We start from the raw sequence: 20,672 nt of genomic DNA, 5'->3' as shown, positions 1-20,672 counted from the left end.
TGAAAAGTGATAGACGGTCCGCTGGGCGAAGGGACCAGGAAGTCCCCAAAAGCCCAACTCGCCAGCTTCACCCCGCCCCTCCCATCCTAGTGCCTTGAACCTCGCGCAGCTCCCCGAGTCCCCACGGCCATGGCCCCTTTAAATGTGCGCGGGGACGCCTCGCCCCTCGGCTCCCTCGATCCCTGACAGAGCAGAAAGGGGAGAAAAAAAAAAAAGCCTTCCTCTCCGGGAGCGGGAGGAAACGTCTAGGAGGGGGCGGAGGGGTAGCGGCGGCAGCGGCGGCACGGGCAGCGGCGCGGCGGCCAGAGCGCAGCGCGCGCGGAGCTGGGAGCCGGGAGCGGACGCGACACCGCGCGCTGTCCCGGCCGCTGCCCCCCCCCGGCCCCGCCCCCGGAGGCTCGCGCCCTGCGCCCCCCTGGCCCTGCGCGCCGCGCGGAGTCCTGAGTGAACGCGACGCCGCGCGCCCCGCGTTCGCGCCCCCGCGCGCCCCGCGTTCGCGCCCCTTCCCCTCCCTGCCCCCGCCCAGCCCCGCCCAGCCCCGGAGGCTCGCACCCCCCAAGCCCCCACTTGCCCTGCGCGCTGCGCGAAGTCCGGCGCGCGCCGGGGGCGGGGCAGGCGCCAGGGGGTGCGGGCCCCGCGGGGCGGCCATGGAGTGAGGCGGCGCGCGGACTCGTGCTCGGAAGGACGGACGCACCGACGGGCGGCCCCTGGCTCCGCGCGCTGGAAGATGAACAGAGCAGGTAGGAGGCTCCGCGCGACCTCAGGCGCCGAGGGACGCGCGCGAGGGGCCCCCGCCAGGCGCTCCAAGTTGTAGCCCGCGGGGCGCCGGCAGCGAGCTGCCGAGAAACCCCCGACCTTCCCACTCTGCTCTGCCTCGGCCGAGGTATGGGCGGGTCACGAGTGCCCTCGCCGAGGAGGACGAGAACATCGGGGGCCGCTGCCCCTGTCCGAGACGCCCAGCCTCGTGGACGCCCCCTCGGTCTCGGCGAGGCCGCACCCTGGCCACATACGGCCGTATCCCTCTCCCACCGCGGTCCCGGTATTGAGAGTCCCCTCGCAGCGGGGAATGACGCTCCCTTCGCAAAGGCGACTTGGTCGCGCCCCTAAATCCTCACTTCTGCTCCTCGGGGTCCCCGCCAGGCCCTCGCTGGCCCCTCAGAGGCCCCTCCTGGCCCACGGGAACCGTCTGAGGTCTTCCCCACTGCGGGGTCTATTCCTGGTCCCTCGCTACTCCGAGGCGCGCCCTTAGCGGAGTCTTGCTCCTTTCTCTCTTCTAGACGCCCAGACTTGGAGCTCGCTCTCCGTTGGAACTAAAAAGCCCTAAATTATCACACACACACCGCCGCAGCGCACCCCAACCCCCTATAGTGCCGTGGCCCGGGGCCTTCTTTGTGCCTCCCCCAGGGGACCGAACGCTTAGGGGACGCCGAGGCTGAGCCGCACTCCAGGCGTTCCCTCCCAAGCCCTTGCTTCTCTGCCCTCCAAATCTGCCTTTGTGAGGCCAGGGATTCCGTGAAATCAAGAATGCGTTTTACAGTAGATAGTGACCCCTCCAGAGGAGTGCCGTTTAACAGATTTATTAACTGAGACTCAGAGATGGGCGGTGCCTGGAACCCAGTTCTTGGGTTCCTGACTCCTCCGCGGGGAGGGCAGAAAGTTCCCTCCAGGAGGCGAGTTTGCAAGGCAGCAGCCCCAGCTAACTTCATTTGCCTGACAAGGAGCGATTACTGCTCTTTTAATATTTTTCTCTTAGAATTTAGCAGAAGGCAGCTCCCTCTCCGACCAACACCCTTGTCCGAATCCGTACTCCAAAACACACATCCCTGAAGAAACAGGAAGCCACCATTTTGGCTGTCTTAGAACCATATCCTGCTGCCCTGAGTATGTGTAAAAAGTGTGTGTTTGTGTGTGTGTGTGTGTGTTGTGGGCTTTTTCTTTTTAAAATCTTTCTGATGAAAAAAGTCATTGTCTTAGGAGTGAGGTGCAGATGGGAGACGTTTGGCTGGATTGATCTGACAAAGGAGAGACTTGGGGGCCCGGGCGTGTGGTAGCCGCCTCCCTGTGTCCAGGCCCTGTTTTGCTGGGCGTGTACGCACCTGGACAGTGCGTGAGTGTTGGTCGCAGAGTAGGGGGTGGGAGTGGGAGCAGGGATGCCCCTTTTGAGGAGTGGAAGAGGCTGGGGCAGGGTCCCAGCGCCCAGCCAGCCACTCCTTGTACGAAGGAGGTGGCCTGCTGCCTGATCTGGCACAGCCTGGACAGAGCCAGGCTAGCTCTTTCCTACACTCCTAATAAAACTCGCTGAAAACAATGGTGAGAGCCGGTCCAGTATTCCCACGTTTCCCTGCATGAGGCTTGGGCAAGCCCTCCCTCCTCTGAGAATCTGGGGGATGGAGTGAGCCGGCATACACGTAAAGTCAGGTTTGGTCCCAGGAAATCTGCCATCCAGTCATTTGTCTCCAGCATAACCCTGGTTACTTTTTCAGTGTGACGGCAGTCATAGACCTCACGTAATGATTCCTGTGTGCCAGGCTCTGAAGTTCCCGATCATGCAGCATAGTGGTTCATAGACTCCATGGGACTGAATGTCGTAACCACCATCCTCTTAGTTACTGTGACACAGCCAGTGTGTGGCAGAGCTGGGGTTGGAGTCCAGGTCTGTCTGAGCCGGGGACCCATGCTTCCCGCTCTGTCGTGGATCACTGGACTAGCCGAACAGCAGCCTAATTAGAAATCATCAGGCTTCGCTGGGACATTCCAGCAGGCACCCAGCAATGAAAGTTAAATTAAGATGCAATTGGAAGGTGAAATTGGAAGATAATTACTCTTGGAACATATGGTTATGAGAGTTCCAGGGGGAGTATGGTGAACTGCAGTTGAAACAGACACAGGGGCTGAAGATGGGAATGTCAGGGGACGTCATCAGAAAAGCCATGAGTTTAAAAGGCTGTCGTCGGCCAGAGCAAGCAGAAGGCACTTACTGACTGGTTGGTGCAGTCCCCTCACTCTGCACATGTGGAAACTGAGGCTCAAAGAGGGGAGGGGACTTGCCCAAGGTCTCCCCTTCAGTTAAAGGCAGAGCCGGGAGTGGAGATCCGAGCTCCGACTCCCAGTCCAGTGCTCCTCCCAGTACCTCTTCTGATTTAAACTCTGCAGAGCTGGCAAGGGAACAGCAACATGGATGTGTGAGTGGCAGATATTTAATTAAAGTAGAGAGAAAATATAAACTGGTACCAGGGGGCTGGCTGGGGATGATTTCTATCACCAGAAGCTCTTAAAAATGTCTTCCTCCTGTCAGTGTGACTCCCCACCCCCAGTTAACTCTTGGCCTCTTGGCTCAAAGGGTATTCTGCAGAGTCATCCTCAGGTGTAGCAAATTGCCAGGAGGTTTTTGAGAGTTGGTACCTCAGGGTGGGGAGGGTGTGCCCCCCAGGCCCTGTGTTACAGAGAGAGAGAAGGTTCATGCAGCAGCCAAAGGGACTCAGGAGGCAGCAGAGGGTCCAGCAGTTCCATCCATGCTGGGTTCTGGACAGTCAGAAAGTTAAGCTCAGCCCAGAGGAGGAAACCCCTGCTCTGATTTATCCGGTAATTGCCCCATCCCTGCCATTCTCTAAAGCTCAGCCAAACTGGACTCTTTACTCCCAAAGGGCTTGCATCTAACTGCCTCTGGGCCTCTGCACATTCTGTTCCTTCTGCCTGGAACACCCAACCTCTTGTTTTAAAATGTTTTTAATTTAATTTTTATTTTATATTGGATTATAGTTGATTTACAGTGTTGTGTTAGTTTCAGGTGTACAGCAAGGCAGTTCAGTTATACATTATATATGTGTTTCTATTCTTTTTCAGATTCTTTTCCCATATAGGTTATTACAGAATATTGAGTAGAGTTTCCTGTGCTATACAGTAGGTCCTTGTTGATTATCTATTTTATATATAGTAGTTAGGTCCTTGTTGATTATCTATTTTATATATAGTAGTGTGTATATGCTAATCCCAAACTCCTAATTTATTCTTTCCCCACCTTTCCCCGTTAGTAACCTTAAGTTTGTTTTCTAAGTCTGTGAGTCTGTTTCTGTTTTGTAAATAAGTTCATTTGTATCTTTTTTTTTAGATTCCCCATATAAGTGATATCATACAATATTTGTCTTTCCCTGTCCTACTTACTTCACTTGGTATGATAATCTCTAGGTCCATCCATGTTGCTGCAAATGGCATTATTTCATTCTTTTTCACGGCTGAGTAATAGTCCATTGTATACATGTACCACATCTTCTTTATCCACTCCTGTCGATGGACATTTTGGTTGCTTCCATGTCTGGGCTATTGTAAATAGTGCTGCAGTGAACGTTGGGGTGCATGTATCTTTTCGAATTAGGTTTTCTCTGGATATATGCCGAGGAAGTGGGATTGCTGGATCATATCCAACCTCTTTTTTGATAATTAAAATCCTCCCTGTCCTTCAGCATGCACCCTGGTGCTATCTGTCCCCTGGGTCTTCTCTGGGCAGAACTGGTCTGAGACCCTTGTACTGAGAGCAGGGGCTCTATGTGGTTCCTCTTTGTGAGGGAAGCAGGGAGGGAGCAGACCTGGAAGCTCTCACACTCTTCATTTTCTCTCCTCCCTCTTCTGTCTCTCTTGCTGGCTCCTTCTCATAACCTTTGGGCCACCGGGGCTCCCTCCTGGGCTCCCGCTTGCCTCTGCCCCCGCTCAGTCACTTGGTGGGCTCACACGGCTCATGCCTTAATCCCGTCTCTGTGATGGCTGCCTCCAGGCCACTCCCGGGAACCCAGGCTGGTCCATCCGAGAGCCCACTGACAGTTCCTCTTGGGGCTGTGATAGGCAACTCAGATGTAACACGTGCCAATCGAAATTCTGGTTTCCTCCCCTGGCACCTGCAGCCTTCCCCAGTTCAGTTGGTAACAAATTCACTTTTCCAGTTGCTGTGACTCAAAACCTTCGTGTTGTCCTTGATTATTCTTTCTCTTACACCCCAAATCCAAACTGTCTGTAAATCCCACCAGGTCTACCTTCATATTTGGAATCTGACCTTTTCTTTCTTTCTTTCTTTTTTTTTTTTTTTTTTACCACTTCCACTGCTACAGCCTGGTCCAGGCCTCCATCTTCCCTGGCCTGGATTATCGCAGGCGCCTCCTCCCTGCTCTCCCTCCTTCCATCCTCACCACTTCTAGTTCGTTCATCACACTGGCTGGAGTGTGCATGGCCTTCTGCTCAAGGCTAAGCAGCATCTACACAGTCTTTGTTTTGTTTATTGATGTATCTAAAGAGTCTAGATGAGTGCCTGGCAAATAGTCGGTGCTCGATAAATACCTATTTAATGGAATTGGATTAAAGAAAACTGGATAGGAACGAAGGAAAGCCAGTCATTCACTTTATGGTCACAGTTAGTCCTTCTAACTCAGCCTTATGTGAATTTCTCACCTGGTTAGCGATCCCTGGTCTCCCTGGCCTCAGTTTTCCTGCGTTTTGCCCTTCTCTGCTGGGAGCCTTGAGTCTGCACTGTAGAAGAAATGCTCAGTGGCAGAAAGGTGAAGGCAGAGGTTCAAGGGACTGGACCAGGAAGCAAGAAACCCCCATTCTGGGACTTCCCTGGTGGTCCAGTGGTTAGGACTCCACGCTCCCAGTGCAGGGGGCCCGGGTTCGATCCCTGGTCGGGAGCTAGACCCCACGTGCTGCAACTAAAGATCCCGCATGCCACAATGAAGATCTCGCATGCTGCAACTAAGACCCGGAGCGGCCAAATAAATATATATTTTAAAAATCCTATTATTAACAAAAAAGAAACCCTCATTCTACTGGGGCCCTGCTCTGGACTCGCTGAGTATTCCAGGCCAGTCACCCGCCCTCTCTGTGCCTCAGTTTCCTCATCTTTCAATGAGGGGTCAGAAGAGGCCTTTCTGACTCTGGCATCCTTTGATCTCAGAGGGATTGTGGATGAAACGCCCTGAGCTCTAGAGCTGGGAGCAGGGCATGGACACTGTGTACCTGTCACTCCTTAGGGGCTCCTGTGGGGAAGGCATTTTCTTGCAGGATCACGCCTCAGACACCCACTGTAACCTTTTCCGAGGAGACGGCGCCCACAGATCAATAGCTTGATTGGATGAAGGATGGGGCGGGTGGTGGGAGCGATGCAGCCTAGGTGATGGTCATTTTTCATGGCCCGTCTGTCCCTCTGTCAGGTCTCGTGGTGCCCATGTGAAATACCACCTGTTAAGGATGAGAAGTGAGAGTCCCCACCCACAAAGAATAATTTCATGCCAATGCCTGACACCTGATGTTGAGAGCGTGAAGCTCGTATTATGTCATATATCAGTGTAGAGCAAGACTTAACACCAGAGGAAGATGTGGGGTAGGGAAAGACTGACTTTATTAGAACGATAATAGCTACTGCTTATTGAGAACACCTGTCTATGCAAAGTCCTGCTAATATATATCTTTTAATCTTCGTAACAGCCTCTTCAGAGTAGGTGTTACTATTGAACCCATTTTACAGATGAGGAATCTGAGAGTCAGTTTCATAGCTTATAAGTGGCAACAGCGGAATTTGAACCCAGATCACCAGGCCCCAAAGGCTTATTATTACCCTGTTACTCCACATTGACAGGTAGCTCTTTAAGCTCCAAATATTCGAATTTTTTTTAAACTAAATTGGACAGAAATTTTTCTAAATTAGGCTATATTTGATTGAGTATGGAAACAAGAAGTTGGAAAGTCACTTCTTTTATCTTGAAGACTCTGGGTTATTATCCGGATGCCAGTGGCTGGCCTGGGTGTTGGTGCGGATGAACGTAGGTGTGGGTTGGGACGTTGATGCAGTGGTTGCTTTAGCCTTTAAAGTCTTGACAGCTGTGCCTCTTCTCTCCATTTCGTGCTGTTCGCAACCACATCTTAAAACTGGCAGTGTTGCTGCTCTCACTGCACCTCCACCCCCCACTGATTAGCTGTGTCCTGGGAAACCATACAACTAAGTTCATTAGATTTATGAGCAATGTACAGAGGCTCTGGAGTCAGGCCCTTCCAGGAACAGAGTGCATGGGCTTTATAACCCTATATTATTGCTGTCCTGGGCCTTTTTTATTTCCTTTGGGGCTCCTCAGCTGAATTTTGCATAGCTGTGCCAGTTTGGGGGAGATGATATTGACTTTGGCCTCAGATATACTGAAATTGAGGGGCCAGTGGGACAGTCCCGTGGAGATGGGTTAAAATCAGTTAGAGCTGTGCTAGCTGGCACCATAGCCACTACCCTCGCGTGGCTACTGAGCACTTGCAGTGTGGCTGGTCTGAATCGTGATGTGCTGCAAGTGTGAAATATACCTTAGATTTCGAGGACTTAGCACAAACAAGAGTGTCAGATATCTTGTTAATAACTTTTGTGTATTGATTACATGTTGATCCAAACATGATTCATTGATTACATGATAATGTCCAAAATGATAATATTTGGGATATATTGAGTTGAAAAATGTACTGTTAAAATTAATTTCACCTGTTTCTTTTTGACTCTTTAATGTGGCTATGAGAAAATTAAAAAGTACGTGTGTGATGATAAATGGGGCTCACATTATATTTGTCAGACAGCCCTGGATTAGAGATGACCAGGGTTAGATGCTGCAGGGATTGAGCTGGGAGTCAAACGTGTGGGGAGGAGGAGAGTTTGCTGACAGACCTCCAGGCCCTCCGCTCAGTCTTCCTTCTGTCACAAGCCAGGCTGGCGTGCTGAGGCTGCTTTGTATCACACCCAAGGCTTAGTGGGGATGGAACTGGGAGTTGAGACTAATCTGAAGGGGGGACCTGTATGTCCTAAACCTGGGCCGTGAACAGCCAGGCAGTGCTTTTTTTGTTTTGTTTTTTTTTAATTTATTTTATTTATTTATTTTTGTCTGCGTTGGGTCTTCTTTGCTGCGCGTGGGCTTTCTCTGTAGTTGTGGCGAGCGGGGGATACTCTTCGTTGCGGTCCGCAGGCTTCTCATTGCGGTGGCTTCTCATTGCGGAGCATGGGCTCTAGGCGCATGGGCTTCAGTAGTTGTGGCTCGCGGGCTCTAGGGCGCAGACTCAGTAGTTGTGGCACACGGGCCTAGTTGCTCCGTGGCATGTGGGATCTTCCTGGACCAGGGCTCGAACCCGTGTCCCCTGCATTGGCAGGCGGATTCTTAACCACTGCGCCACCAGGGAAGCCCCAGGCAGTGCTTTTGAAGCGAAGTTGGCAGGATGGAGTTGCATTTCACGAACATCTGCATTCCTCACCCTGCCTGCAGTGTGGACCGGGGCTCAGAGGCACGGCGGGAGGTGTGAGGGCATGGGCTGGCTGTGGCAGGAGAGATGCTGAACGTGGAAGTGGGCGACTCCTCCCTTGACCCTTCCGCTTGTCCAGGTCCCTCCAATCCTGCAAAAGTGAGCTGAAATTTCACCTTCTCCGAGAGGTCTTCCCTAGCCGTGGCAACTCTTGCTTCCCTAACTCCTGTCACACGTGCATGTTGTGCTACATCTTTTATTCTGCCGTGGCTGATAGATCCTCAGCATCCACAGGGGATGAGGCCTTTTGCAAATATCCATGTTGGAAAATACCATATAGTTTCTCCTGTGAAATTTGGAGGCAGGGCAGTTAGCTGGAAACCAGTCTTGAAGCATGTAGAATTCAGAGGTGACCCTCAGAAGAATCATGTGCCACCATCCCAAGCCTGTGGTGTATCATTCTGGAGGGAGGGAGATATTCAGTCATCATATTCCAAGGGTCTGTGGCTCAGTCCTCCAGTTGTTCTGTTAGTCTTGTCTCCCTAATTCAATTGTGAGTCCTCAGCAGAGGTGTTCTTCTCTTCTTGGCCCTAGAAGGCTCTACCATCTACAGTGCCGGGTATATAGATAGAAGAGTGAATTAGTGGTGGAATGACTGTGGGCTCCATGAGGGCGGCAGGGATGCTGACCGTTAGGATCAACATTGGCTCATGGGCCCGTGCACGTCGAAAGCATTTACTACATAGCTGTTGAGTGAATGAGTGCAACGACGTGGACACCTTTATGTGAGGAGCACAGGGTGTCGTCCAGTTGGGTTCTGTTCGCTGGACTGTGCATAGAAGAAAGATCTCTTCACCTTGTTTACCGAATGAATCTTTATTGGAAGGTCGAGGGATTTTAAAGATGTTGGTGGAGGGTGTAAGCCTGACAGAACATGGTAGATTGGGTTCATGTGGGTTGGGAAACCATCTTCAGTGTTCTCTTGTGAATGGTAAGTAGGAGACTCTTGAGTGGAAGGAAAGAAAGGTAACTGTACCTTTTCTCTCTCCTTTTCTTATTTTCATCCTCTAGATTCACCCAAACCACCAGTTGCTCCCAAGCCGAAGGCTGCCAGTCCCCTCACGCCAGTGACGGCACCCAAATTCCCCTCGTCACCCCGGCCCGAGAGTCTTCACAGTCCCAACTCCATGTCCAGGGGGCCGAAACCCCCCATCGCCCCGAAGCCCAGGCTGGCTACCCCCAGTGAGTGGAGGGCCAGCATCTACATGATCAACAGCTTGAACAAATGCAGCAACGGGAAGCTGCCCTGCGTAGACAGGGGGCTCTACGACGAGCACCGGTCCACCCCGGAATGCTCCGAGCCCGAGGCAGACGAGGACTACATCGTGGCCCCCCGGGCTCCGCCAGCAGAGGACGGACCCAGGGATGGGGGCTCCGTGGAGAATGCAGTCACGGTGCCTCCGGAGGGCAGCGGCGGGGAGGAGTGCCAGGAGAGAGGCGAGGAGTGTGAGCAGGAAGGGGCAGCGGCTGCAGAGGACTGGGCAGCCCCGGCTGAAGCGGTGCTGAGTGGAGAGGGTGATGGAGGCATCACCCCCACTCCTGAGGACGTGGAGGTGGAGGACTGTGCCTGTGACTCGGGGGCAGAGGAGCAGAAGTTCACAAGTGAGGAGGAAGAGAAGCAGGTGGAAGAGCACAGCGTGTACAGCCTGGAGGACGGGGGTCCTGGGGATGGAGAGGCGGTCCTTCCAAGCGATATCATTCTAAGTCACCTCGATGCAGAGGACCCAGCAGCTCGTGGTGAGGAGCCCGGGCCGCCCGTGACACCCGGGGAGTCAGAGGAGGATGGTGAGGAAGGCCGCACCAGCACAGAACTGGGGGCACCAGATGAGTGTGTGGGCTCTGACGGGCCCGCTGAGCGGGACGCTGCCGATGGCGGCGAGGAGCCCCCAGAGAACGAGGGGCTGGCCACCGGTGTCCCGGAGGCGGAGGCGGCCACAGACAGCCCTGACATCTCCCAGGAGGCGTGTGAAGATGCCCCAGGAGGTGGCGGCCAGGATGGTCAGGATGAGCCACCTGACCAGAAAGAGAAAACTGACCCAGAAGAAACAGCAGTGGTCACCCAGGAGGCGGGAGAAGACCCTCAAGAAGGCGAGGACCCTGTGCAGGATGAAGGAGCCGAGGAGAGCTGCCAGATCATTCCTTTCGAGAGGGACTTTGTGGACGACTTTGTGGCTCCACTCTCAGGACGTCCCTACGAGTTCTTCCCAAGCGAGAGCACCTCTTTCTGTAGCGAGAGCTGCTCTCCTTATTCCGAGTCAGCACAAAGCTTAGAGTCAGAGCAGGAGCCGCGGTCGGGGGAACGTGCGGAGCAGGACCCCGTGGCTGGGCCTGGATGTGGCCGGCGTGGCTCCCTGCAGGGTGGCGCCCGGGAGGGACCCTCTGTCCCTGACGTGGTGGTCATGCCAGAGGAGGAGGATGCCGCGGACGACGCGCTCGCCAACCCCTATGAGATGGGAGTTGGCCTGGCATGCGGGGCAGACCCTGGGGAGGGGGAGAAGCCTGAGGCACAGGCTGCCTTGGACACCGCGAGTGGCTGTGGATTGAAGGAAGAGGTGAACTCTGATGCGGAGGGCGGCCTGGTCCCCATCGACAGGAAGAATGTCATCACGAGGGCCAGGCCCCACTCCGGGAAGATGGCTGGCTGTGTCCCAGAAACTGTCCCGGAAGAAACGGGGCCGGAAGCTGGCTCATCAGCCATTGGCATTGGGGGTGCCACCAAGGAGGCGAGGAAGGCGGTCCTGTCATTGGAGGGGAAGCTGCTGGACGTCGGCAGGGCCTTGCCAGCAAAGCCCAGAGCCTTCACTCTGTACCCGCGATCGTTCTCCGTGGAAGGCCGAGAGATCCCCGTGTCCCTGTGCCGGGAGCCCGAGGCGTGTGGCCTAGACGGCCATGGGATCAAGAGGAAGGACGACAACCTCTCTCTGCCCTGCATGATTGGCTCCTCTGGCAGCTTCTCCCAGAGGGGCCACCTCCCATCCAGCGGCACCTCCACCCCATCTTCCGTGGTTGACATCCCGCCCCCTTTTGACCTGGCCTGCATCACCAAAAAGCCCATCACGAAGAGCTCCCCCTCGCTTCTGGTGGAGAGTGAGCCCCCGGACAAGCACACCAAGAAGAAGAAGCCGTCCTTTAAGCGGTTCCTGGCACTGACGTTTAAGAAGAAGACAGAGAGCAAGGTGCACGTGGACGTCAACGTGTCTTCGTCCAGGTCCTCCTCGGAGTCCAGCTACCATGGGCCGGCCCGGCTCCTGGAGATGGACCGGAGGAGCCTCAGCAACTCCCCCCAGCTCAAAGCGAGGACCGGCAAGCTCCGGGCTTGCGACTCGCCCTCCTCCCTCATCTTCTACAGGGACGGCAAGAGGAAGGGCGTCCCCTTCAGCAGGACGGTGTCCAGGGTGGAGTCCTTCGAGGACCGCTCCCGGCCTCCCTTTCTGCCCCTGCCCCTGACCAAGCCGCGCTCCATCTCGTTCCCCAACGCTGACACTTCGGACTACGAGAACATCCCGGCCATGAACTCGGACTATGAAAATATCCAGATTCCACCTCGGAGGCCCCCAAGGGCCGGGACGTTTACGAAGCTGTTTGAAGATCAGAGCAGAGCCCTGTCCACAGCAAACGAGAATGACGGCTACGTGGACATGAGCAGCTTCAATGCCTTCGAGAGCAAACAGCAGAGTGCAGACCAGGAGGCAGAAAGGTACCGTGAAATGACATTTCCTTTGCTGTTTGCCAGGTGTAGCTATCCGAGAGGCATGCTTAGGCGTAGGGGACAGAACGGACTTGCTTTTTAGCCTCAGGCTCAGTTTCTCTCTAGCTTTGTGACTTGGGGTGAGTGGCTTCAGTTACTTCATCTGGGAAATGGATTTGTGCTACCTCTAGGCAGAGTGTTTGAAAAGATGAGAGTACCTAATCTTTTTGAAAGTATTGGCTAAGATGCCAAATATAGTGCCCATGTGACTGTATGTATTTCTGTTATTTGGGGTACATTTCTCATCTCCTAGGTACATGGCTTTACTAGTCCCTTCTGGGAAAGTCACCAAAAGAGAAGGTTCTGGAATCTTGTCAAACTAAATATCTTTCACCATCAGGAAAATACCCTAAATTGAGATTGAGACCTTTTTATTGTGTCAATATATACTCTGTTCAAAGGAACTAGAAAAGACAATTTATTTAAATTGTTTAAAGAGCTAAGGGTGCCCTGAGCTAAATTTCTGAATAGAGGTCTTTAAGAGGTATGTCCAAGCTGATTTTTTTTTTTTTTTTTTTGGACTCAGTCACCTTGGAAGTGAGCGTGAAACACTGCAATTATTGACAACAGTGGCGGTTTTCTGACCCCACCTTCCCAAGACTGACTGAATGTCCTATTGATCATCCCAGGTGGATAATTGCCAAATCTTGCTGTTTTTTATGCACCATGGATGCAACTTAAAGGCACTGCGATTCAGCCTCAACCATTTACACGCTTGGGGGCACCTGATCTGAATTAATGAAAAGTCAGAATGGTGGTGATTTTAAAGGAAACCCTGATTCTTTCCCCTCGTGTGCAGTAACTCAACCCAGTCCAGTACAGCTGTCGCTGCTCAGAATTCCCAGGGGACCTGCAGTAATGAATAGATAAGAATGATTTGCAATTAGCATTAGCTCTCTCTGGAGTGTAGACACTAGAAGTGTTTGTGTGGTTTATTCTCCTGAATTTTTCATGTGGTTCCCCACCCTGGCTCCATCTTCTCCCTGCCCCAAGTCTGGGTAAGGCTATGAATTGGTTCTTTCTAGGTTTGTTTGCCAGAGCAAAGGTAGACATCAGTGCCACCAGAGGGATCCAGTTTAATTTGGAGAATGTGGATGTGTGCGAACTTTAAGAGGGTGGGAGTGGGAGAGCAGACAAGTTCATTGCGTTAATAGTTATCAGCGGGGTTTGACAAGACCCAACCCTCGCTGAATGCCTCCAGCACTAATGAAAATAGAACCAGGCTTTGAAACCATGAAATCTCCATGCTGGGAAGGACCTCAAAGAGCGTACGGTCAAACCTCCCATGTCTAATAGGTCCCTCTCTTAACCGGGTCTGTGCTTGAATTCCTCAAGCCACAAGGAACTCACCACCTCCCAGAGCTGCCTCATCTGTTGCTAGGTACTCTAAGTTTTTCTTTCTGCCTGAGGCAAAAGCTATCTCTCCCTAATGTCCCTATCCCACTGAGGCAGAAGCTATTCTCTCTAATATCCTTACCCAACTCATGCTGGCTCTTTCCCCTCAAGCCAGGCAACTGAGCTCATTTCCTCTTTTGTATGACTGTCCTTCGGAAATTGAAACCTGCTTCTGTTGAATCACAGAATTTCATAGCTGGAAGGGAACTTCAGACAACATTTGGTCCTGTTACAGAGGAGGAAACTGAGGCACAGAGAGGGAAAGAGACTTGCCTAAGATCTCTAAGCAATTTAGTGGAGAAATCTGTCAGGACTCAGATTTCCTGACTCTTGGTTCAGGAATTTGTAGTGCATTATGCTGAAGGATGCCAGGTCTGGTTGTTCAGGCTGCCCACTGCACAACCCCAGGGTCCCACTCACCTTTTAGTCTAATATGGTGCCCCTGGGGTTGTACAGTGCACAGGCTACTTGGCCATATGCAAAGGCCTTGTTGCCTTGATCTGTACTTAGTCCAAAAAACAAAAAAGCTCCCTTCATCCAAACTGTAGTGACATTAAGGGAATAAAATACCCAAGAAAATGCTAATACTTACCGTATCCTGACTGCTTCCTGTGCCAGGCACCGTGCTAGGTGCTTTCCCTTTATTATCTCACATTTGGTGCTACAGCCTGAGGCCTTGGTTGAGTATCCTGACTCAACCGTCAGACTCTGAATTTCAAAAGCACTGTTGCCCCGCTCTGAATTTATTTCCCTGACGGCCAGACGGACTGGGATGACTCTCCCGTGCAGGAACCACATCCTCTCGGACATCAATCAGTGAGCAAAGCTTTCTTCCGCTTCCCTGCATGAAACAGATCGAAGCAGAGGGAGAGAGACATCCCCGCTCTGGGCGGGAACATGTCTGGGCAAGGGCGGCTTCAGACACACGGAATTGAGAGGCAGGGGGAACTGCCACGGGGTGAGGAGCCACTGCTTCTTCGCCTGAATAGGGGCTTTGAGAACCGAGCGGAGGGGTGCCGCTGACCTGAGACACGTGCCCAGGGGTGCTTGGCGTTGGACAGGACAGGACGAGAGGGTGGGAGACAGTTCCTTCCTCCCTCTGCTGCCTGTCCTGCCCCAGACCTTGCTTCAGTGTGAAGATCAGAGGCAGAAGCCAAAATAAATACTGACAGTCCTGAAGGAGCACGGGCCAGTGCTGCAGGACGAGCGGGTTCAGAGCCCACCCCGTCACTGACTTGCTGTGGGATCCTGGAGGAGGCTGGGTCCCGGTTGCTCCTCTGTAAAACGGTAGGATTGGAGCCCATCTGTACTTCTCAACCACCTGCGCTATCACTGACTGCTTTTCTTTAAATCAGTCCCTGTTTTTTACTTAAAAAATATTTAAAAAGGAAATTTTATGCCACTGTTGGGAAATGGAAAAGCAGTATTAGGTGTCATAAATAGAAGGCAATTGTAAACGTAGGATACAAAGAGAAATTAAAATAGCACGGGTAAAGTCTAGCTTGAGGTTATTAGTTGCCAAGGCTGTGAGCGGGAGGTTGGTCCCTTTGTTAAACAGGGAGAGGTGTTAAAGGCATCCTGGCACCACACGGAGACTTTCTACTTGGCATAATCAGAAGGATTCAGGCGGATTGAAAAGGGAATAACTCTCTCGTGGTGTGATTCAATGTTATTTAAATCCAAGTCCTTTTTCCACTGACAGTGCCTCCCTTCAAGAAATGTTTTGAGTATGTAATAGAGTTCAGAGAGCCCTTAGAGATCCCTAAATCAGAGCAGCAGCTCCGGGTCTGATGGATGATTATAAAGTTTCTTCTATGCAGTTACTTCCTTTGAGATTTGTGTACACAGATAATAGCATTTTCGAAGCTACAACAGTATTCTTATTAACCATTTTCTATCCTATAAAATAAAAGTGTATACGTTGTTACCTATGCACAGTCGTCGCTCCCCCACCCCCGTATGTAAAAGAGGTTTCGTTATCCTTTGGTTTAAAGTGTATCCCCAAAGCATTCTTTTTTGTCCTGAATTGACTCTCATACACACAAAAAATGTTTTCAGTAGTCTAGTCCAACACTCATCCTTTTCAAATGGGGTGTTTTATGTCCTCAGTCAGGACTCTTGGTTGGGGAACCCAGTCTTTACTTCTGAATATCCCACGGGACCTCAGTATGTTGGTTATGCATTAGGAGCTTAATAAATGCATGTCGATGAGTTGGTGATTTTGAGCTTCACTGGGGGAAAGAACTATCATTTATTAAGTATACTCTGAAACACAGTTTGGGGTGCTTTGTATACGCTTATTAAATATCCATTTGATGCAAAACACCACACACTGGTTTGTCCTGAGTGTCTCACTTAAATCCCCATAATTGTAAGTTTGCCTTTGGCATGATGATGATTCTCCTTTTAATCACTCAGTGTTATACCTCGACACAGATCCCCGAGGCCCCTTTTCCCCATTTCATCATGAAAACTTTCAAACTTACGGGAAAGCAGAAAGAGTTTAACAGTGAATGTCCATACGCCCACCTCCTAGATTTTACATTAACGTACCACTGCTGTGCTGCCTTTTTCTCATCCCTTTCCAGCGCCCTTTCCAACTCTTGATGCATATTGTTGCTGATGCATTTCTGGTGGCTTTTTATGTTTACAGATGAGGACACGGCAGCCCAGGGAGAGCCTGTGAGAGCACGGTGGCTAAGCGTGCAGGCTCCTGCCAGGCTGCCTGGCTTTCAGTCTGCCCTCCACCACTTACTGTGACTTACCTCTCTGTGCCGCAGTTTCTTTACCTGTAAAAGGCGATGATAGTAGTACTGACCTCACAATGTCATTAAGACGAAATGAATTAATGCAGCACAGAGTGAAATGTTCACTAAGCACTAGCTGTTATCAAGTGACATGATCAAGGTCACACAGCAGTGGATGCAGGTGGAGAATCGGGTCCCTTTCACTGAGGGAGTATCTCTCTGTCTCTCTCTCATACGACTGTTCTGCGTGTGTTTGACTCAGTGTTCAGGACCTCACATCCATAAACCAGGACCAGGCGTGAACTCGTGAGCTTCCGTGGTGGCGTGCGGTGTCAGCACGGCCTCTGCCTTCTGCGTGAGATGGAGTTGGGGCTGCAGGCAACAGCCTAAGCAGCCTTGATTTGGACCCAGGACCAGGGCTTTTTTGATTCCGTAATCTCGCTAGCAGAGGTGCCTACTCTGTGACTCTGACTGTAGCTATTATTTCACTTGTAACTCACGATTAGTTAGGCACCTTAGGAATTTCCAGTTTCTATTTTCCAGATGAGAAAACTGAGGCCCAGGGAAGTGGTATAAACCATCCTCTGTCACACAGGTAGTAAGTAGCCAAACCAAGGTTCAAACCCCAGTCTTTCTGCCTCTCGACCCGGTGCTCTTCCCACGTCCTGTTTTCTGTGGTTGAAAAATGCCACGTTAGCTGGTGGTCTCCATCCAACATCTGTGAAGTGTCTTTGCGTGCAGGAGTTAGGCTGGGGTAGCCTTGCTTCTTGGTCCAGAGGAGAAGCGGAAGGACACTCTCCTTTCTTTTCTCACAGCTGGTGGGTTTACTGCTCTCTTGGCAACTCATCAAGAAGACTGACAGCCTCTCCTGGGACTTGCTAATGAGGTGCTCAGATGTCTTTCCCTCCCTCAGGGCCTTGGGGGGACCCTGGCCCTCCTGTGGCCCCTTGTGCCCGAGGAGCAGCCAGGAGGAGCAGCCAGGAGGAGCTCTGGGTTAGAGCAGCTGTCTGTACCCGCTCATTAGGGGAGCTTCAGACGATTCAGCCCCGAGCAGCAGTGCCTTCCAGAGAGAGCTGTGGATGGGCCGAGGCCCAGCATTTCAGGCTCTCCTCCAGAGCTGTTCCTCATCGGAATGCAGCTCGAATTACATGCTCAGGAGTTTGTGGATTGGCCACGTGGTACAGCGCAAGATGAGGATTATGAGTGGGAGCATCCAGGGGATTGAATACTTCGGCTCACCAATGACGACCATTCGAGAAATGAGTAATTCTGAATAGCAACTGTGCTGAGTGACGTGTGGAAGGAGGTGGAGAGGGGGACCCGGTACCGTCACCGGCCTCAGCGCGCGTGCAGTCGGGTGGTTGGAAGAGGACTTAGACCCAAGTCCCTGCAATGCAAGATCGGAGATGCTCAGGACCCAAAGAGTAGGAGTCTAGAGGAGGGGGGGATAGCTTCGTGGAAAAGGGGACATTTGAACAGGCACTGAAGGAAAAGTAGGGTTTCCACATATGGAGGTAGAGGAAGGTATGAGCACAGACAGACACACGCGGGACTGTGGTTTTTAGCAGGTGAAGCTGCAGTGAAAGTGACCTAACCTTAGTTCAGCGCATCCTTCGATATCTTTATTCTGGAAAACAGTTCCCATCATCTGCAGACACGGAGACTACATTGGGGAGGCTGGATTGAAAGCCTTAAGTACTAAACTCACACCATCTTCTTCTCGTTCCCAGTCGGTGGTAGAACGTTGCACTGGCTCAGCCGATTCCCTCACCGGCCAACCACTAAACATCGGCTGCAGTTCTTAGCACTGGAGGGTGACGGTTCCTGCCCTCAGGGTGTTTCCGTCTGGCTGGGGAGAAAGGCAGACCGAGGTCCTTAGAACCTAGTGTAATAAAGGTCCTGTTAGAGGTCCATCCAGACAGCTCTGAGGAGAGGCAGCGGGGAGCCCTCACTGTCTGGGGTATCCGCGGGTATTGCCAGAGGAACAGCAAGGGGTTCATGATGGAGACACACAGTCCGGGAGGAGCGCAAAGCCTGGGCAGGAGTCGGGGGTAAGAAAAGACCATGAAGCGTTCAGGCGGTTGGGAAGGCAGCCTGGGGCCCAGCCGAGAAGTGCCTTGCATTTCGGCTCCATGAGCCTGTCCGATACCCCAGGGCAGCGGGGAGACCGGGCCGTGGTGGGGATGCTGCATTGGACTGGACGCCTTGTCGGCAGGATGGAGAGTGGAGGGGATGAAGCGACGGGAAGCAGGGACATTAGCCAGAAGGCCATTGCGCCGGCCCCTGCAGAGGAAACGAAGACCCCGCGGGGCTGTGGCAGGGAGTGGGAGGTGTGGGGTTCCGTCTCTCGAATGCGCACAGCAGCCCGGTCCTCCAGCGTCAGTTCACTCCAGGGCTAGTTGTGTCTGCCTTTGCCTTTCTCTTCTTAATCTGTTGTTTATCTTTTACAGTCTGTCTGGTCCCAAATAGATGAAAGGCTTGCGCTGGTTTCCAGTCAAAGGCATAGCAAGAAATAATAAGAATTTAGTCCCTAAAATAAAAGTTAAAGGATACAAGCCAAGTAACAAAGGTGGGGGAGGTAATTGTACGGACAATCCAGACCAAGGACAGCGGCTGCAATTAAAATTCTGAAATCCAGCACAGACTGTAGCGTGAGGGCCCCTCCTTCTCACCTTCCTGGCCCCCAGCATCTTTAGAATGCAGTAGATGTTTCGGTGAAGTGATTCCCTGAGAGAGCGAAAGCTGACTTATTTTTTTACAACCGTAGACAGTACTGCAGCAACAAAAATACGCATCCTTGTAAAACAAAGGTGATTTACGGCCTCAGCTACACATCCTTGAGTGGGTATATGGCGGAGTTGCAACCAGGCCTCCTGCTGGCTGATTGCATTGGTGCTGAGAGCTGCGTGGCTGGGCTTTGGGCACAGCCCAGCAGTGGTGTTCATTGGTATCTTTCTATCGGTCTGCAAGCCGGGAGCTTTCCTATTATTATTATGTTTTTGACAAATGAACTCATGCAGAGCTTTCATTAAGTTTCATTGAAAGGACCTGGAAATGCCATAAAAATTATTATAATCTCAAAACCGTCACATTCCTAATGCGTGCGGCTGTGCTTCTTGTTGAAATTGACTGATGAGAATATTCAGTTTTTAATTTTCTGCCTTAAAATAAGACCATCTGCAGCTGTTTCTTTTAGCAATAATTTTTAATTAAACGCAATAAAATTTACATGGAAGGACCCTAATAAGAAAATTGTGTCAGGAACACACTGATTGGAACATTTATTAGCGTGAGATTAAAGCCCCAGCTATTTTTTTTTTCCTCGCAGAGCTATAATGCAGACGAAATCCTGATTAAGTGTTAATCACAATGTGGTTTTACCTTCATAAAGTCAGGGTTTCCCTCTGTGGGAGGTGTGAGAATAATTCTCACTAATAGCAGACAGCCTTATTGCATGGGTTCTTTGGTGAAATGTCAGCAGCTGGTCTCCTTGACCAGCTGAGCCCCAGAGGAGGCGTGGAGTCTTTGTTCCAGCCTGAGTGTGAATGGTGCTGACATCTGGGGCCTCAGTCTTCCCGCCCGTGGACTGGGGATAAGCGTATCATGCAGAGGGTGCAGCCAGAGAGCAAAAGTCATCTCTGTAGTTCGTGCATTTCTTCACTGAATTCATATCAAGTGAGGTTATTCTTTTGTGAAAAAGAAGAAAAAAGAGCAGAGTGATAGAAAGTGACGGGTGGAAGGGACTGTTTAGACAGGGTGGTCAGGGAGGGCTTCTCTGAGGAGGTGACGTGGAGTGAAACCTGAATGGTGATCAGGCCTCATCAGGGGGAAGGGCGTTCCAGGCAGAGGAACAGCAGGGACAAAGACCCTGAGGCTGGAGGCCCTTGGGGGTTTGTGGAGAGGCCAGGAGTCCAGCGTGGCTGGAGAGCAGAACGCAGTGGGGAGAGTGACCAGGGATGGATGGGCAGGGGCCTTTGTAAAAGATTTGGATTTTACTTTAATGAGACGCCATTGGAAGGAAGTGTTAGGATCCAAAACGTTGGAGTTATCTGAACTCTTTAAGACTTGTATGTTTACAGTCATCAGCAAATAATTTGAAAATGCAGCAAAGAATATTTGCTATCGAGAATGGTTCTGGCAGTATAAGGAGGTTTGAATTTGGGTCCCAGCTCTGCCTCTGACTATGTGATTTTTGAGCATCTGGGTCTCAGGTCTCTCTCCCACCTGTGATTGCTCTGGACTGGCTTGGAGCCAGCGGTTCTGAGTCCCCATCTGAGGGCTCTTTACAGAAAATGGTGGTGGTCCAGGGAGCCGAGAGGACACGCACCCAGCAGAGGGAGGCTGAGAGGTGATAAGGCTGGGAAAATTCCTGAAAAGGAGTGTGCTACATTTGGACTTGTGCTCCCTGCGTGAACTAATTTGATCTGTGAGCCTTAGGGAGCTATTGAAGGTTTTAGAGTAAGGGAGTGTCATCA

At 51.7% G+C, this 20,672-nt stretch overlaps 2 protein-coding genes across 4 annotated transcripts in view; one reads left to right on the top strand and one right to left on the bottom strand.

Moving 5' to 3' along the window:
• The first annotated feature begins 497 nt into the window (after positions 1 to 497).
• The window catches only part of FGD5 (FYVE, RhoGEF and PH domain containing 5), a 114,817-nt gene continuing 94,642 nt past the window's right edge, over positions 498 to 20,672 (top strand). The window contains exons 1-2 of one of the 2 annotated variants that reach the window (XM_082413451.1): positions 498 to 740; positions 9,319 to 12,004. In XM_082413451.1, the coding sequence (XP_082269577.1) occupies positions 728 to 740; positions 9,319 to 12,004 (2,699 nt within the window). In that variant the 5' untranslated portion in view covers positions 498 to 727. The remainder of the gene's footprint in view (positions 741 to 9,318; positions 12,005 to 20,672) is intronic. The other variant, XM_082413450.1, reaches the window with a different exon arrangement.
• The window catches only part of MRPS25 (mitochondrial ribosomal protein S25), a 229,285-nt gene continuing 216,665 nt past the window's right edge, over positions 8,053 to 20,672 (bottom strand). The window contains exon 5 of one of the 2 annotated variants that reach the window (XM_082413496.1): positions 8,053 to 8,145. In XM_082413496.1, coding sequence (XP_082269622.1) covers positions 8,068 to 8,145 — 78 coding nt within the window. In that variant the 3' untranslated portion in view covers positions 8,053 to 8,067. The remainder of the gene's footprint in view (positions 8,146 to 20,672) is intronic. The other variant, XM_082413492.1, reaches the window with a different exon arrangement.

This window comes from Balaenoptera physalus, assembly GCF_965194825.1.
Source record: "Balaenoptera physalus genome assembly, chromosome: 11".
In the NCBI taxonomy this organism is placed as follows: Eukaryota; Metazoa; Chordata; class Mammalia; order Artiodactyla; family Balaenopteridae; genus Balaenoptera; species Balaenoptera physalus.
The sequence above is the reverse complement of the archived record's forward strand: the minus strand, read 5'-3'. Positions and strand labels throughout refer to the sequence as shown.